At 37.6% G+C, this 19973-nt stretch overlaps 1 protein-coding gene across 1 annotated transcript in view; it reads left to right on the top strand.

The window, feature by feature from the left end:
• Positions 1–19973, top strand: part of LOC138762426 (uncharacterized) — a 22774-nt gene extending 2801 nt beyond the window's left edge. The window contains exons 2-3 of the mRNA XM_069936181.1: positions 9374–11718; positions 19912–19973. Coding sequence (XP_069792282.1) covers positions 10158–11718; positions 19912–19973 — 1623 coding nt within the window. The 5' untranslated portion in view covers positions 9374–10157. The remainder of the gene's footprint in view (positions 1–9373; positions 11719–19911) is intronic.

The raw sequence follows: 19973 nt of genomic DNA, 5'->3' as shown, positions 1-19973 counted from the left end.
GGTGGTTCACCAAATTAAGATGTGAGGAACCTCGACAGGGCTGCCAAGTAATATTTCCTAAAATCAGGTAATCGTAGCCCCCCCACCTCCAATTTATAATCCCACCTCAATTTTGCTATTCCACAGGAAAGTTCTTATTTTTTAAAAATATTTTTAATTTTCTTTTTTAATATTTTAAAAAACATTTCATGGTAGATAAATAGGAATGGATTGAAATATTGTAATCTTGGGAACACCTTCATTTTGATAGTTTAACCTGCCCATCAAAGTGATCATCTGTTTAAATAGTCTTTGATCTTTTCAAGGATAGGGCTATAGTTGAGATTGTATAAGTTTCCCAAATTTCTATCTGTTATTATCCCTAGGTATTTAAAACTACATGATTGCCACTTGAGGTGGTTCCCCTGTTTATATCTTTCAGAGTCCAAATCAATACTTTTTTCAAAATTTACCTTCCAGAGATTATGCCATAATCTTCCAGGGTGGCCTGCAATTTGGGCAACGACTCAACTGGTTCCGTCAAGTACAATAGAACATCATCTGCATATAGGTTTATTTTATGTTCAGCTTGGCCCACCTTGTGTGGGTCCCTCCTTATAATATTCTACTAATAATTCATTAGATAATACAAACACCCCTGGAGACAATGGACAACCCTGACTGGTCGACCTACTTAAGGGGAATGTCAATGAAACTTGGCCATTTGTTATGATCTTTACTTGTGGTTTAGAATATAGTGTTTTCACCCAATTAATATGTTTGTCCGAGCCCAAATTTTTAAATTACTTTAAATAGACATGGCTATTCCAATCTATTGAAGGCCTTTTCTGCATCCAGAGTTACTGCTACACTGGGATTTTCTCTGGATTGTGCCAGATGTATTATATTCAATAAACCTCCCAAGTTTTCAGCAGAATGTCTCTTTTTTATAAAACCTGCTTGGTCCAGATTTATTAATTTTAGGAGATATTGGCCCAATCTCTCAGACAGTGCTTTTGGGGGGGGGGGGGGGGGGGCGTGGCAAGATGGCGTAAGGAACAGACGTGCCTTCCAGTCCTTTCCTGACTCTTTGTTATTGTTTTGTCTATAAGTGCCCGTTAAAACTTTTTAAAAGTCTAGAAATAGTTAGAGGTGTTGAATCAGTTTCTAATGGTACAACTGCTGAAAAGAAGTAAAAAAAAATGGCAACAGATCGTTAAGAAACTGCATTTCCTGAGGTTATCTGAGCCTACTTGTATACAAGAAGCCAGGACTCAGCGTGGAATGGATCCAGGAAGAGAGGTACAAGATTCGGTAACGGAGCAATGCTCTTCATCGGTAGGGCTCTTTAAAGATGGCGCCCGGCTAGCCAGGCGCGTGCGCGTGAATCAACACCCGCTGTGAGTGCTGTCGGTGAATTCTTGACAGCTAGAACAGCTGCAACGCTGCCAGCTGAAGACCCGACTTTGAAAAGACGTTCACCGATTGATGTAGCGGTGGCGCTGCGAAATGCACCACCAGTAATGAAGACTTCAACAGACATCGATGTAATGAAGGCATTTGATATAATATGGGTTAAGGATAACCCATATTACAGTCATACTGTAAGAAAAGCAGTTAAAGCAAGGGAAGGAATAGAAGACCCTTTGGCTACACAGAAACAGCAGGATCCTACTGTGCCTGAATATATTCTGGTAGATATGCTTATTAAGAATCTTGAATCTAAGTTATCCTCTACAATAAAAGAAATAGGTAAGGCTTTAGTTCAAGTTAATACTAAGCTTAATACTTTGGTGGACATTAATACCCAACAGATGGTTGATTATGGAGCTTTTAAGCTTGAAACGAGCGAAAGACTTGATGTTTGTGACCAAGGCATAGACGAGGTACGAGATCAAATACAAGATGTAAATAAAACAATTGAAACTTTACAAATTCAGAATAAAAATTTAGCGAAAAAGGTTGATTATTTGGAGAATCAATCTAGACGGAATAATATAAAAATTGTTGGTTTGCCAGAAGATATGGAAGGATCAGATCCAAGAAAATTTTTCACTGAATGGATTCCACAAGTGTTAGGACAAGATAAGTTTCCGGAAGGCTTAATATTGGAACGTGCTCATAGAGCTTTGAGAAGAAAGCCTTTTCCAGGACAAAATCCAAGACCTGTTCTGGTTCGTTGTTTAAATTATTACGATAGAGAGACAATTCTGCGTGTGGCTATAAGAAATGCACAACAAAGAAGATCTCCCTTGATAGTTCAGAACAATCATGTTTTTTTTAATCCGGATTTGAGTCAAGAAGTTATGTCTCAATGATGTGAATTTAATCCTGTGAAAGAAGTGTTGTGGAAAAAAGGATATAAAGCAACATTTAGATACCCTGCAGTATTGAAGATTTTTCAAGATGGCTATCAACCAAAATTTTTCGATAACCCTAAGGAAGCTATAGACTTTGCTCAACTGTTGTCAATTACGCAATTTCAAGAAAGACGTAGTCCACCACGGTCTCCAAGGAGAGTGGAGATGCAAGATGGGAACTGAATTCCAAGAAGAAATGGAGACAATGGTGGTCGGAGTGATAAAGCTGATTTTTAAAAAAAAATTTCTGAGATTTTAGATAATGATGATAGTTTTAAAAAAATTTTTTTTATTTTTCACACTATAAACCACATTGATCAAGATACAGACATTTTTCTTTTCAAATATATACAGTGTCGTTTTCTCCCCCCCTCCTCTTCACATCCCACCCTCCCTACCTCCCCTCCCATTCATTTAAAGTTCAGAATCTAAGATACATTGAACCCGTCAAACAATGTTGTCACTCAATAAAAATAAACAAGAAGTTCCACTGAGTCAATTCTTTTCATTTCCTTCTCCTTCTGTCATTTTAGGTGGTAGAAGTCCCCGGTAGGTTTTCTCTATTGTGTTTCATGTATGGCTCCCATATTTGTTCAAATATTGTAATATTATTTCTTAAATTATGTTATTTTTTCTAGTGGAATACATTTATTCATTTCTATATACCATTGTTGTATTCTCAAGTTATCTTCTAATTTCCAGGCTGACATAATACATTTTTTTGCTACAGCTAGGGCTATCCTAACAAATCTTTTTTGTGCACCATCCAAATCAAGTCCAATTCTTTGTTTTTTATGTTACTTAGGAGGAAGATCTCTGGGTTTTTTGGTATATTGCTTTTTGTGATTTTATTTAATATCTGGTTTACATCTTCCCAAAATTTTTTCACTTTGTCACATGTCCAAATTGCATGAATTGTTGTTCCCATTTCCTTTTTACAGTGAAAACATCTGTCAGATACTGTTGGGTCCCATTTATTTAACTTTTGAGGTGTAATGTATAGCCTGTGTATCCAGTTATATTGTATCATACGTAACCTCGTGTTTATTGTATTTCTTATAGTTCCAGAGCATAACTTCTCCCATGCTTCCTTCTTTATATTTATGTTTAAATCTTGTTCCCATTTTTGTTTAGTTTTACTATTTGTTTCCTCATTCTCCTTTTCTTGCAGTTTAATATACATATTTGTTATAAATTTTTTGATTATCATTGTGTCTGTAATCACATATTCAAAATTACTTCCCTCTGGTAACCTCAGACTGCTTCCCATTTTGTCCTTCAAGTAGGATTTCAGTTGGTAGTATGCCAACACTGTATCTTGAGTTATATTATATTTATCCTTCATTTGTTCAAAGGATAGTAATTTATTTCCTGAAAAGCAATTTTCTATTCTTTTGATCCCTTTTTTCTCCCATTCTCTAAAGGAAAGGTTATCTATTTGTAAAAGGGATTAGCTGATTTTGCGTCAGTATTAGTTTTGGTAATTGGTAATTTGCTTTATTCCTTTCTACGTGAATCTTCTTCCAAATATTGAGCAGATGATGTAATACTGGAGAATTCCTACGTTGTACCAATTTTTCATCCCATTTATATAATATATGTTCAGGTATCTTCTCCCCTATTTTATCTAGTTCTAATTTAGTCTAATCTGGCTTTTCCCTTGTTTGATAAAAATCTGATAGGTATCTTAATTGTGCGGCTCTATAATAATTTTTAAAGTTTGGCAGTTGTAAGCCTCCTTGTTTATACCATTCTGTTAATTTATCTAGTGCTATCCTCGGTTTCCCCCCTTTCCATAAAAATTTCCTTATTATTTTCTTTAACTCCTTGAAGAATTTCTCCGTCAAGTGTATTGGCAATGCCTGAAATAGATATTGTATCCTTGGGAAAATGTTCATTTTAATACAGTTTATCCTTCCTATTAGTGTTAGTGGTAAGTCTTTCCAATACTCTAAGTCGTCCTGTAATTTTTTCATTAGTGCATAATAATTGAGTTTATATAGATGGCCGAGGTTTTTATTTATTTGTATACCTAGGTATCGTATTGCTTGCATTTGCCATCTGAATGGTGATTCTTTCTTAAATTTTGAGAAATCCGCATTATTCATTGGCATTGCTTCACTTTTATTTGCGTTAATCTTGTAACCCGACACTTCTCCATATTCCTTCAATTTCTTATGTAATTCTTTTATTGATATTTCTTGTTCTGTTAAGTATACTATAACGTCATCTGCAAATAAACTGATTTTATATTCCTTGTCTTTTATTTTTATCCTTTTTATTTTATTTTCTGTTCTTATCAATTCTGCTAGTGGTTCTATAGCTAACGCGAACAATAAGGGTGATAGTGGGCATCCCTGCCTTGTTGATCTGCTTAAGTTAAATTGCTTTGATATATATTCATTTACTGTCACTTTCGCCAATGGCCCCTTATATAATGCTTTAATCCAATTAATATACTTCTCTGGTAAACTGAATTTTTGTAATACTTTGAATAAATAATTCCATTCTACTCTGTCAAAGGCCTTCTCTGCGTCTAAAGCAACTGCTACTGTTGGAGCTTTATTCCCTTCTACTGCATGAATTAAGTTAATAAATTTACAAAAATTGTCTGTTGTTCGTCTTTTTTTAATAAATCCAGTTTGGTCTAGATTTACTATTTTTGGTACATTGTCGGCTAATCTGTTTGCTAATAGTTTAGCTATTATCTTATAATCTGTGTTAAGTAAAGATATTGGTCTATATGACGCTGGTGCGAGTGGATCTTTCCCTGTCTTTGGTATTACTGTAATTATTGCTGTTTTGCATGAATCTGGTAAGCTTTGTGTTTTATCAATCTGGTTGATTACTTCCAGGAGGGGAGGAATTAATAAATCTTTAAATGTTTTATAGAATTCTATTGGGAATCCATCCTCTCCTGGTGTTTTATTATTTGGTAGTTTTTTTATTATCTCTTGTATTTCTACCATTTCAAATGGTTCTGTTAATTTATTTTGTTCCTCTATTTGTAATTTTGGTAGTTCAATTTTAGTTAAAAATTCATCTATTTTGTCTTCTTTCCCTTCATTTTCAGTTTGGTATAATTGTTCGTAGAATTCTCTGAAGTTTTCATTAATCTCCGTTGGATTATATGTGATTTGTTTGTCTTTTTTCCTTGATGCCAATACCATTCTCTTGGTTTGTTCTGTCTTAAGCTGCCATGCTAGAATTTTGTGCGTTTTTTTTCTCCTAGTTCATAATATTTCTGTTTTGTCTTCATTATGTTCTTCTCCACCTTATATGTTTGTAGTGTTTCATATTTTATTTTTTTATCTGCCATTTCTCTTCTTTTAGTTGTGTCTTCCTTCATTGCTAATTGTTTTTCTATATTTACTATTTCCCTTTCCAACTGCTCTGTTTCCTGATTGTAGTCCTTCTTCATCTTGGTTACATAACTTATGATTTGCCCTCTGATGAACGCTTTCTGCGTTCAACTTATCTTTCACTGATTCCGTATTTATTTCAAAGTACATTTTAATTTGTCTTTCAATGAATTCTCTAAAATCCTGCCTTTTAAGTAGCATGGAATTTAATCTCCATCTATACATTCTTGGAGGGATGTCCTCTAACTCTATTGTCAATATCAGGGGTGAGTGGTCCGATAATATTCTAGCTTTATATTCTGTTTTTCTTACTCTGTCTTGCATACGAGCTGATAACAGGAATAGGTCTATTCTTGAGTAAGTTTTATGTCTACCTGTTAGGTCTGCTTTGTTCATGAATGAGTGAGACAAACACCAGGCTGAGTCGAAATCAGGGTTCTTTGTTCTTTATTACCGGATTGTAACACTTGCGACTAACCATGTTAGTCGGAGAATGCATTCTGCCGTTATCAGCAAAATGGTGATTTTTTATACCCTTGGATATGTGCTTAGAACATCATCATATCATTACTTGTCCAATGACTAAAACTGTTGCTATCCTTTCCCTGCTAGCTTCCTGCCTCTCAATCCATCAATGTCTCTCTTATCTTGTAAGTACAAGGATGCATTCACATCTTGTTACAGCCCTGCACATTCCCATCTCATGATGTTTTACCTAACAGGAGTACAAGGACACCTCCCCTTCTTGTTACAGCCCTGTACAGGGTAACTCCTTACACATTCCCATCTCATGATGTTTTACCTTACACTACCCGAATAATATGAATATTCCTTTTCCTTTGGGTGTTTGCTAATAGTTTAGCTATCATCTTATAATCTGTGTTAAGTAAAGATATTGGTCTATATGACACTGGTGTGAGTGGATCTTTCCCTGTCTTTGGTATTACAAAAGTTGCATTTCTTGCATCGATTTAATTATAAATTTGGTTACTTTGTTCTTTCTGTTAATTTTTTTCCCAGTTTTATCCATGTTTGAATCCAAATTAAGGTTGAAATCCCCTCCTATTAGTATGTTCCCTTGCGTGTCTGCTATCTTCAAAAAAAATATCTTGCATAAATTTTTGATCTTCTTCGTTAGGTGAATATACATTGAGTAAATTCCAAAACTCCGAATATATCTGACATTTTATCATTACATATCTCCCTGCTGGATCTATTATTTCCTCTTCTATTTTAATTGGTACATTTTTACTGATTAATATAGCTACTCCTCTAGCTTTTGAATTATATGATGCTGCTGTTACATGTCCTACCCAATCTCTCTTTAATTTCTTGTGCTCCATTTCAGTTAAATCTGTTTCTTGCACGAATGCTATATCAATTTTTTCTTTTTTCAGTAAATTTAGCAGTTTCTTCCTTTTGATTTGGTTATGTATTCCATTAATATTTAAAGTCATATAGTTCAATGTAGCCATTTCATACTTTGTTTATCTTTCCTTTCCGTTTCCTCATCATCATCTTTCCTTCTTATCCATTTCTGCTTTCTTGTTTTGAACACTTTATAAGACAACATTTCTAAAACATCAAACATTTCCCTTATTCTCCTATCTAAAATTTCTTTAACCCCACTATCCCCTCCCCTTCCTGAGTTGCCCTTTATCCCTTGTCGGGCAACCACATCTCCCCTCTCCATTTGGATTTGCGAATTCACTCGCAAGCGTTAACTGATTTCGCAGTGACCGTAATTCCTCCCCACCCAGCCCCCCCAGAAAAGATTTCAATTTTCATATATAACAAAGGTCACTCTCTTAATTCCCTCCTTACTTCCTTCCTTCCCTTTCTTTCCCTTATTAATTCTTATCTATACTCTATATATTTTCCTTTAAATACGGATACACTCATGTACACACATATATACATACACACACACACACACACACATATATATATATATACCCACATACACACATACATATAGTTCGTGGTCATTTTTACTCTCGTTAAATGTCTTCATTCTCTCTGCCTGTTTTGTAGTTGTTCTGCAAATTTTTGTGCTTCCTCCGGATCCAAGAATAGTCTGTTTTGTTGCCCTGGAATAAATTTTTTTGACCTTTGTATTCCAGTGGCTTTTTGTCTTCTCTTATTTTCTTCATTGCTTTCTCCAATATATTTTCTCTTGTTGTATATCTTAAGAATTTTACTAAAATGGATCTTGGTTTTTGTTGTGGCTGTGGTTTCGGAGCTAACGTTCTATGTGCCCTTTCTATTTCCATTTCTTCCAGTAATTCTGCTCTTCCTAGGACCCTGGGGATCCAATCTTTTATAAATTCTCTCATATTCTTGCCTTCTTCATCTTCCTTAAGGCCCACTATCTTTATATTATTTCTTCTATTATAATTTTCCATTATATCTATCTTCTGAGCTAACAGCTCTTGTGTCTCTAACTTTTTTATTAGATTCTTCTAATTTCTTTTTTAAGTCCTCTACTTCCATTTCTACGGCTGTTTCTCGTTCTTCCACCTTGTCCACTCTTTTTCCTATATCCGACATGACCATCTCTAATCTATTCATTTTTTCTTCTGCACTTTTAATTCTTCTTTTTATTTCACTAAATTCTTGTAATTGCCATTCTTTTACTGATTCCATATATTCTTTAAAAAAATATCCATTGTCTTGCCTTTCCCTTCTTCTTCCATTTCTCTATGTTCTTCTTCTTCCTCTGGGTTAGTCATCTGTTGTTTCCTTGTTTTCTTTTTACTCTCTTCTTTCTTGTTCTCGTTGTTTTCTATGTTCTCTTCCTGTTGTTGTGTTGCAGCTGTCATTCTCAGCTGTGGAGATCGACTCCTCAGCTGGTCCACCCTCCCGTCAGTGTTTTTTTTTTCATGTGTGGTTGCGCACTTTTACTTGGCTCCGTGAGCCATTTTTGTAGTCCCGAGCTCGGGACTTCAACTGTCTTTAGGGAGCGGGCTTCTCTCTCCGCGGTGGGCCTCCTCGGACAGGTAAGGCCTTCACCTTCTTCTTCCGATGTTCTTTCTTCTTTTCTTCTTCCCGTTGCTTTTGACTTTTCTTTCTTCGCTGCCATTTTCTTCCCACCTTTACTTTCACTTTGTTTTAATTTTTATGTTTGTGCCTTTGTGTTTTGTGTGTTTTTTTTAAACTTTTCCGGAGAGAGCTGGAGTTCCCTGACCGGCCACTACTCCATCACGTGACTCCTCCATAATGATGATAGTTTAATGTGAAACGGGAGTTGGGAGAGGAAACTGGGCGGGCATCATTTTCCAGAAGTCATCAGCTACGTGTGAGTTATCTCACATCCAATACCTTGTGGGAGTTACCGCATTGAGCGGTTGAGACAGGAGGAGGTGGTTGCAACCTCCTACCTGTTTTTTTCATTAATTTTTAAGGAGTGAAGTTTTTTTTATTATTATCTTTAATTTTTTTTTTTCTTTTCTCTTTTTGTAGTTTTAGGAGGGGATAATGGGAGGGGTGTTTTTCTTTTTTTCCCCTTTTTTCTTTTCTTTTTTTCTCCTTCTCTTTTTCTTTGTGTTATTGTAAGTAATGTCTAAACTTAAGTTTGCCTCTCTTAATATTCAGGGTTTAAATAATCCTATTAAGCGTAAGAAAGTACTTGCTTACTTAAAAAAATTAAAAGTTGATGTGGCTTTTTTGCAGGAAACTCATTTAACATTTGAAACAAACGTGAGTGGGTTGGACAAGTGTAATGGAGGATTAAAACCATGTACCCAGATGCTTTTTTGCTTATGTGGAACTGACGACACTGGGTCCACACGCAGGTCACCTTACTTTCAGAACTAGCAGATGCAATTAAACTCAGCCATGGGGACTTATCTGAAGATACACTTTGAAATGGAATTCCACTGTGAGGCCCAGGGAAAGCAGTTGTCAAATGCAACACTCTGAAATTGACGAATTGGTCACAACCTGTCTTGCTCGAGAAGTTTTAATAAGTCTTTGTATCTACGAGATAAACCAGGAAATCATAACATCCTGGTTCCATAATAATTAATCTTCTAAATTGTAGAATGTAATGTTCAGTTTTGATTTTGACTGACAAATATTAGAAGGAGTAGGCGCATGATTAATTGTTTTTGGGGTATATAAGCCTGTGGTCCTGCTGCTGAAGTTTAGACTCTCCGAGGGGAGGGAACACCCCTTGTCAAGAAGGAAGAACAGCCAGAGTCCGAGCAACGTCCCGGTCGGGGGAGGTGGAGAAGCTGCTACCAGCGCCCTGACAACCTACTACAAATGTGCAGTCGTTGCCTCGCTTCGGCAGTTGGGACCAGTCCAAGCGTTGATAAGTATAGTTGGGAAGGGCTTGCATATTGTAGTGTGAAATCAGCTTTTGAATTAGTAATAAACATTTGTATAAACTGAACTGCTCTCGGTGTGTGTGTCTATTTTCTTTCGGTAGCTCAAACACTGTGACCAATCTAAAATGAACAAAATGAGAGGTATAAGTTTAACCAAGACAATTGGCGCAGCGAGCAGGGTTGGTCTCAAGATGTTTCGCCGAAAGAAAGAGGTGAGCCCTGAGCAGTTCTTGATTCCTGGATGGACTTCCAAAGACGATGGGTTTGGCATGTTGGCCAATACCCTGTCTTTGTTGGGACCACCCATTAGTTGGGATGAGAAGTTAGACCCATCAAGTGCACCTCTGGGAGAGCGGGTTGCCACTCTCCTTCGAGAAAGTAAATTTCCTGATAAAAAGGGAACGCTGACGAATGGTTTTTGGTTGCTGGCCACAGCATTACGCCACTCCGTTCAGCGTGAAGTAGAATTAATTCAAAGAGAAGTAGAATCTCAGTGCAAAAGAAAGCAATTAGAGGAGGAGCTAGAAGTCCTGCGACAATGCTGTTCCATGATGAGCAAGATTGTTCGCACCAGTCAGGACAGTGCCAAAGAATGGGAAGATAAGCATGTCCAAATGATTTGCCATAATATTAAACTCCGGCAGCAGCTCTGTGCAGATAAGGAAAGGCATGGAGTAGAACCCGATCCATATCGTATTCATGCCATGATAAGGAATGGTGACGATCCTGATGTAATTGAGGATTGGGATGGGAATATTTGGAATGAGAATGGTAATAATGCAGATTCTCCTCAGCATGTGTCTAACATACTACCCTCTCCATCTGCTGTTCATGCTCGCCCTATAAGGCAGCAGATTTCCCAAACAAACAGAAGGGGGGATGATGTAAGGGTAGAGATGGAAGGGATAGATACCCCAGTTTCCCATGTGGACCCAGGGGAAAATACCCAAACCCCTGCTTATGCTCTATGGCCTACTCCCTTTGTTGGATGGCCTCGACCTCCTCCCCTAGACTGGGTGGAGGGCCCTGTGGGCCAAAGTGGGAACAGGGGTCGGAAACAGTCAATGATACGTGACTTCTCTGTAAAAGAACTGGCTGCCATTGGAGATCGATTTAGGCAAAAGGCAGGAGAAACTCTGGCGGCCTGGCTCCTGCGTGTCTGGGAACAAGGAGGGGGTAATGTATTTTTAACCCCTGAGGAATTGTTGGGATTAGGAACATTATCTACTGATATCAGGGTCACTGCTGAGCTGCGGGGTAGAGGGAGAGAGATGGATTACTTACTTACTATTCTAGGGGATGCCCTGCTACGAGTATACCCATCACCATTAGATTGGGATTTACATTTGCAAAACAATTGGAGAACCCCAGAGGAGGGTATAGCATTAATTCGTCAACAGGCCCTGGCCTCTGCCTTGTATGGAGGGCGTTTGAGGCTGTGGGTACATGGGGGGAGTCCTGATGAAGAGATATTCACTGCCGGAATGCATACCAGATTGGTTCGTTCTGCCCAACCCACCACACGGGGATTGGTTCTGTCCATAACTAGTCCGCTAATTGGGCACCCTGTGTCTGAGGCGGTGCACGCCTTATCTGGGCTTCGAGAATTAGAACTGGGAGGTAAAATCCATTCACGTACAACCCAGGTTAAATCAGACAAGCAGGATGAAAAGAGAAGGGTTGCTGGTAATAATGGACCGACAAGGAAGGACCTTTTTCTAACCTTGTTAAAGTTAGGCGTACCTAAAAGTGATATTGATGGGAAACCTACTGCGGTCCTTTATGCCCTTTATAAGAGAAAATCAGGGGAACATCATCCCCAGCTGCTGAGTCCTCCTGGCCCAGCTGTGCCTTCTGCTCCCACTGCTGCTTCTATCGAGCTGGCTTCTCCTGCTCCAGTTACTCGTCATGAAGTAAAACAATGGGTTAAACAGGCTCTTAAAGATAACAATAGCATGTGGTCCTGGAAGCCCCCGAACCCTTCTGAAGCCTGAAGGTGTGGGCAGGATTCCCGTGTCTACTCCATCGAGACACGGCGCACACACGGGGATCCGCGGCCCTACATACCATTAACAATCCACTGGGGTGGGGGTAATGATCGCCAATACTTGGCTTTGGTCGACACCGGTGCAGAGCACTCGGTGATTCCTGGTAATCCCGACCTCTGGACTGGACCGGCCTTTCGAATAGAGGGGTTGGGAGGAGCGGTCACCCTGGCAAAGGAAATAAAAGTCTGTGCCATGGTGGGTGATAGCCCTTCCCCTGTCTGGTTACATGCCCTGGTGGCTGCGACTGACGAGTGTATCCTGGTATTAATATGTTGGCCGGTATGGCCCTTAATACTAGCCAAGGGGGATTTGAATTTGGAATTCGAACTATTACAAAAAAACTAGTAGTGGGTCAGGCGAAGTGGGATCCTGTGATGGTGCCAGCCCCCATGAAACCAGTGTGCATTCCACAATATCGTCTCCCTGGGGGGCAGGAAGAGATTACTGCCACCATCGATGCTCTGCAAGAAGAAGGGGTAGTGAGGCCCGCAACGTCGCCCTTTAATAGCCCTGTTTGGCCGATCCAGAAGCCGGACGGCTCCTGGAGAATGACAGTTGATTATTGTTTTTTGAACAAACATGCCCTACCACTTGCTTCAGCAGTTCCGGACATCGTCACCCTTATTGAAAACATTGCTACTGGGAACTCAGGAACATGGTATGCTGTCATTGATCTCGCTAACGCCTTCTTCAGTATTCTTATAGCTGAGGACTCACAGGATCAGTTCGCCTTTACCTGGAAGGGGCGCCAGTATACCTTCACCCACCTTCCAGTATCGCCTTCCCTCTCAATTCACCATTATATTGATGATGTGGCCTCCTGGAGCCTCTGGCAGAAACAAGAGGGTCGCCGAGACCCACTGGGATTCTGGTCACGTACCATGCCCGAGGCTGCCACTCATTATTCTGTTTTTGAACAACAGTTACTAGCCTGTTTCTGGGCCCTGCTAGAGACTGAAAGAATGACAGGTGATGCAGATGTTCAATTGCGACCTGCACTTCCTATAATGAATTGGGTCCTGGCTAATGATGCTAATCTAAAGATCGGGCGGGCTCAGCAGTCTTCTATTGTTAAATGGAAGTGGTATATTCAGAGTCGTGCGACCAGAGGGCCTGAAGGGGTGGGCCGCGCACACGAACAGGTGGCTTACCATCCCAGGTCAGGAACTCACTTATTGGAGGAGGGGGATGGTGGCTCCAGTCAGTATGCTGAGTTGAAGGTATTCACTTTACCACTAGATCCCCATGATCACCCTCTTCGCCTGTTTACTGATTCCTGGGCTGTGGCTAATGGACTTGTGGTATGGATGCCTGATTTGCAAAAGAACAACTGGATGATACATGACCGCCCAGTATGGGGCAAAGAGTTGTGGCAGCTGTTGTGGGATGCTTCCCACCATCGTGAGATAACCGTTTATCACGTTGATGCCCATACCAATATGGCGACTAACATGGCTCAACATAATGCAGTAGCAGATCAGCTTGCCACTATCAGCTGTGCTGATACCGTCCCCCTGGCTCGATGGGCACATGAACAGAGTGGTCATTTGGGGGAGAAGGGATCAGTTATGTGGTCCCGTACACATGCTTTATCCGTCCATCAGGATGATGTCTGCATGGTCGTACGTACATGCCCAGAATGTCAGCTTGTGAAGTTCCATACCGTTCCACCTGGTCCGCATGGCCGAATAAAACGGGGTGCTCACTCAGCTGCGGTCTGGCAAATTGATTACATAGGCCCCATGCTAGACTGTATGGGTAAACATTACATCCTAGTAATGGTTGACACCTTTTCGGGCCTGGTTTTTACTTTTCCCACCAAGAAGGCTGACCAAGCTAGCACCATCCAAGGACTAAACCATTTGATTTATTGTTATGATGTTCCAGAGGAGATTCACTCTGATAATGGCTCGCACTTCTCCGGGAAAGCAATCTGTGATTGGGCAAATTACAACGGTATTTTATGGGTTCACCATATTCCTTATTACCCGCAGGCTGCCGGGTTAGTTAAACAAATGAACGGCTTACTGAAGGAACAAATTCATTTGTTAACATCAATGGGGACCCAGAAGGGATGGTGCCATGTGCTGCAGCAGGCAGTCGACAATTTGAATCATCGCCCTTTAAAAGGAGGTACACCTTTCCACCGACTTCTTCATGCTCCTGAATTACAGCCTATTCCAGAGGAAAAACAGTCATTGCCCCCCATTCCTGAACTAGAGAATGTTGGACAAAAGGTATGGGTGGCACCACCAGGTAGTGGCCCTCCTGTAAAAGGAGAAATAGTGACACCTGCCCAGGTTAACACTCGGTGGGTAGCTATTGAAGGACAGGATGATTTAGTCTGTTTAAACACTGAACGCTTATGGTATCGTGAGTGACATGTGTCAGGCTTCTTTGTTCCAGGTTCTCCATTTTACACTCCTGGTGATCTGGCTTAACAGCTGCTTTGATGCCAGCAATTGGATTTGTAATGTCGAGGACGTTCCAAGGGAGTTCCCCGTGGGAAACACGGTCCGATGCATTACACCAAAGAAGTCCTCGGTCAGCAGCCTCAAGTGCAGCTTATATAAATATGTTATTGTTCAGCATGTTTCAAAATCTGTTCGTGAGCTCCAGTATCTGGGTATTGTGGCCAACAAGGATAATTTGAGCCTTGGTTGGAATCCTTTCTCATGGCTAACTTCTACATTTGGGGGAGTGGGCTACACTATCCTCCGTTGGTTGCTCGCGTCATTGCTTATCTTTGTAATTGTTGTTTTGATTTCTCTTTTTTCGCTCCCTCTGTACTCAAATACTGGTTAGGCCTCGCAAATGACAGATTGTGACCAAGGGGTGGAATGTAATGGAGGATTAAAACCATGTACCCAGATGCTTTTTTGCTTATGTGGAACTGACGACACTGGGTCCACACGCAGGTCACCTTACTTTCAGAACTAGCAGATGTAATTAAACTCAGCCATTGGGACTTATCTGAAGATACACTTTGAAATGGAATTCCACTGTGAGGCCCAGGGAAAGCAGTTGTCAAATGCAACACTCTGAAATTGACGAATTGGTCACAACCTGTCTTGCTCGAGAAGTTTTAATAAGTCTTTGTATCTACGAGATAAACCAAGAAATCATAACATCCTGGTTCCATAATAATTAATCTTCTAAATTGTAGAATGTAATGTTCAGTTTTGATTTTGACTGACAAATATTAGAAGGAGTAGGCGCATGATTAATTGTTTTTGGGGTATATAAGCCTGTGGTCCTGCTGCTGAGGTTTAGACTCTCCGAGGGGTGGGAACACCCCTTGTCAAGAAGGAAGAACAGCCAGAGTCCGAGCAACGTCCCGGTCGGGGGAGGTGGAGAAGCTGCTACCAGCGCCCTGACAACCTACTACAAGTGTGCAGTCGTTGCCTCGCTTCGGCAGTTGGGACCAGTCCAAGCGTTGATAAGTATAGTTGGGAAGGGCTTGCATATTGTAGTGTGAAATCAGCTTTTGAATTAGTAATAAACATTTGTATAAACTGAACTGCTCTCGGTGTGTGTGTCTATTTTCTTTCGGTAGCTCAAACACTGTGACCAATCTAAAATGAACAAAATGAGAGGTATAAGTTTACCCAAGACAACAAGTTTTCTATTCTTCATTTAATTCAAAGGTGAAAGGAGTGGCAATTTTGGTGCATAAGAATTTACCATTTCAGTTACAGAATGAAGAGAAAAATGGAGGAAGATTTTTAAAACTGAAATGAGGCTTGGACTCTGCTTGATGTTTATGCTCCAAATGTTGAAGATACAGCTTTTATTGTAGATGTGTCTTTATTACTTGGACAAGCAAACTCTAATGTGATGATTGGGGGAGATTTAAATGTGGTATTGGAGCCTTTATTGGACAAGTATCCAAGAGTAATTAAGAAATCTAAGACGGCAGTACAAGTGACTAATATGATGAAAGATTTGAATTTAGTTGACATCTGGCGAAGACTTAATCCTACAGAGAAAGATTTTTCTTTCTATTCTTCACGTCATAATTCCTTTTCAAGAATGATTATTTTTTAATCTCAACACATTTGCAGGATAAGGTTATATCTGTGGATTATAAGGCAAGGTTGGTCTCAGATCATTCATTATTATTATTAGAATATCAGAGTTCACAAGATGTTCAGAGAACTTCAAGATGGAGATTTAACACTATGTTATTACAAAAACCAGAATTTATTAGTTATTTAAAAAAACAAATTGAGGATTTTATTAGTAATAATGTTAACTCTGTTTCCAGTCATTTTGTTTTATGGGACACAATGAAAGCTTTTTTACGAGATCAAATTATTAGTTATGCATCCAAAGTAAAGAAAGAGAGAATTAGAGAGATTGAAAATTTAGAGAGAAAGATAACTGTTAGTGAAAAAGAATTTCAAAAAAATGCTACTGAAATGCAAAAGAACCAGTTAATTAATTTGAAATTAAAGTATAATGAATTACAAACATATCGATTTGAATGTTTAATGAATCGAATGTTTAATGAATCGAACTAAACATAAGTTTTATGAATGGGGTGAGAAAGCTCATAAAGTTTTACATTGGCAGTTAAAAAAAGAACAATTATCCAGGATTATACCAGTAATTAGAAAAAAAATCGGGTATTACTTTTAGACAAAAAGATATTAATGAGGAATTTTGCAATTTTTATAAAACGTCTGGAGGCTAGAGTTGCTACTAATAGACAGATCTCAGAATCTTTTGATTTAACAAGGTCTACTAGACAAGGATGTCCATTGTCACCTGCTTTATTTGCTATAGTTATTGAACCTTTGGCACAGTTAATACGTCAAAATGAAAATGTTAAGGGTATGAGAGTTTTGAATGAGGAATATAAAATTAATTTATTTGCAGATGATGTTTCATTATACGTCTGAGTGTAAAGATGTAAGTGAAGATGCAATAGATTCTTTTTTGAAAAATATTAATTTGCCACAGCTGAATCAAGAAGATAGACAAGAGTTGGATAAATCTTTTACAGAAAATGAAATTGAAATGGCCATAAGAGATATGCCAAATGGAAAGGCACCCGGTGAAGATGGGTTTTCTATAGAATTTTATAAAACTTTTTATGTTGATATATCTTCTATTTATAAGAATGTAATACAGCAAATTTATAAAACTTTTCAATTCCCTGAATCTTGTTCTAATGCAATAATTACGGTTATACCAAAAAAAGATAAAGATCCTTTACAGGTTTCTTCTTATCGACCAATATCGTTGTTAAACGTAAATTATAAAATTGTAGCTAAAGTTATGACTAATAGATTGGCTCAATATTTACCTAAAATAATACATAAAGATCAAACAGGATTTATAAAAAACAGTTATGCGTCTGATAATATTTTGCGAATAATTACTTTGATAAATAAATTTAAATCTCAAATGAATTATCCAATAGTGGTTTCATTAGATGCAGAAAAGGCTTTTGATGGAGTGGAATGGAAGTTTTTATTTAAAGTACTTGAGAAATTTTGTTTTGGTTCTTCGTTTATTGGATTGATAAAGGCTTTATATAATAGTCCGAAGGCTAGAGTTGCTACTAATAGACAGATCTCAGAATCTTTTGATTTAACAAGGTCTACTAGACAAGGATGTCCATTGTCACCTGCTTTATTTGCTATAGTTATTGAACCTTTGGCACAGTTAATACGTCAAAATGAAAATGTTAAGGGTATGAGAGTTTTGAATGAGGAATATAAAAATAATTTATTTGCAGATGATGTTTTATTATACCTGGTGGACCCTGATATTTCTTTACCAGCAATTCAAGAATCTTTAGAAAATTATGGTCAATAATCTGGCTATAAGGTAAATTGGGCTAAAAGTGATATTTTGTCAATTTGTAAAGATGATTATTCGATATATAAAAATATTACGAAATTGAAGTGGACAAAACAAATTAAATATTTGGGAATTAATGTCAATACAGAATATCAAGATTTATATTCAATTAATTACCTTCCCTTAATAAAAAAGATTAAACTAGACTTGATTAGGTGGAAGGACTTACCTTTAGGTTTATTGGGGAGGATTAATACTATAAAAATGAATATTTTTCCTCGGATGCAATATTTATTTCAATCAATTCCTTATTTTTTAAAAAAAAAGTTTTTTTTAAGGATTTATATAAAGCAGTTAGAGAATTTTTATGGAAGGGAAAATTTCCGAGGGTAGCAATGAAAAAATTGATGTGGGACTTTCAATTTGGAGGTTTGAGATTACCTAATTTTCAATATTATTATGAGGCAGCTCAATTTAAATTTCTTAGTGCACTAATGAATATGGAGGATCCGCCCAGTTGGGCAAAGATAGAACTGGGAGTTATTTTAGAAAAATCTTCACATGAATTTTTGTTTCGATGGAATAAAAATTTGTTACGAATTTATGATGTACCAATATTGAAACATTTATTGAATCTTTGGACGAGTAAACTTGATAAAATGGGGCTCAAAAATAAATGGTCTGGGCGATTGCCATTATATAATAATCAACTTGTTCCTTTTACGGTCTCCAATATCACTTTGAAACAATGGGAAAGGAAAGGAATAAAAAACTTATCTGATTGTTTTTTTGAAGGACATTTTTGTTCTTTTGAGGAATTATAAAGGAAATTTGGTATTAGTGGAAATTCTGTATTTGTGTACTATCAGTTAAGATCATTTGTAAAACAGATATGTGGTCGGCAAATGACTTTATTGCCCGAAACTAGCTTTGAGAAATATGTACATTCAATACCAAAAAAGGGGTATATATCTGATATGTATTGTATTCTACAAGAAAATGAAAGTAAGAAAGATTGGGATAAAGATAAGTTGAAATGGGAAAACAATAGCTGAAGAAGCTTGGGTGGAAATTTATCAAAACAGTATTCGGAAATTGATTAATGCTAGATTAGCGATGATTAATTATAATTTTATACATCAATTGTACTTAACACCAGAAAAATTTAAAAAATTTGGTCTTAGTAAGTCAGATTGTTGTTTTCGTTGTGACCAGATAGCCAGTACTGTTTTACATGCTGTCTGGTCCTGTGACTGATTGCAACAGTTTTGGAAAGGTATTCAATCTATATTTAATAGATTATATAATATTTGTGTTGTATTAGAACCTGATATATTTTTATTAGGGAATATGCAATCATTAATTGATTTAGGATTAAATAATTATCAGATTTCTTTTATCTATTTAGCTTTAGTAGTGGCCAAGAAATGTATAGCGTTTACTTGGAAAGATAGAAATATACTAACTTTGGGCAGGTGGTATTTAGAGATGAAGTCTTGTTTAATTATGGAAAGGATTTCTTTTTCAATCCAAGGTCAGATGTCTTTTTATAAGTTGAAGTGGACTCCATTTGTTAAGTATATGCAATTAAGTTTGATTTAAGTATGCTCTTAGATGTGATATTTTAGATCTGATAAATCTTTTTAAAATTATTTTTATTTGTCATATTTTCCTTATTTTTGTGTGTTTTTTTTAAATACATAATATTATTAATTTTACTAATTCTTCACTCTTTATTTTGGGGAGGGGAAGGGTGGGTTTTTTATATATGTATAGATTTTTAGTTGTATATGTAGGGGGGGTTAGATTGAATTAAGTTAGGTTATTAATGTTGTATTGTAATTATATTATTTTATTTTATATCTTTTCTTTAAATGTAATTTTTTTTATTCCTGTGATAAAACCTTTAAATAAAGTTTAAAAAAAAAGACAGTGCTTTGGCAATTATCTTGTAATCTGTATTTAATAGCAAAATAGGGCTGTCAGATGCAGGTTTTAATGGATGTTTATTCTCTCTTAGGTAGCATCATAATTATTGGTGTTGAAAAGGTGTGTGGGAGAGTCTTTGCCTCCGCCGCTTGA

This window comes from Narcine bancroftii, chromosome 4 (genome assembly GCF_036971445.1).
Source record: "Narcine bancroftii isolate sNarBan1 chromosome 4, sNarBan1.hap1, whole genome shotgun sequence".
Taxonomy (NCBI): Eukaryota; Metazoa; Chordata; class Chondrichthyes; order Torpediniformes; family Narcinidae; genus Narcine; species Narcine bancroftii.
Note: the sequence above shows the minus strand (reverse complement) of the source record. Positions and strands in the feature narration are given on the sequence as shown.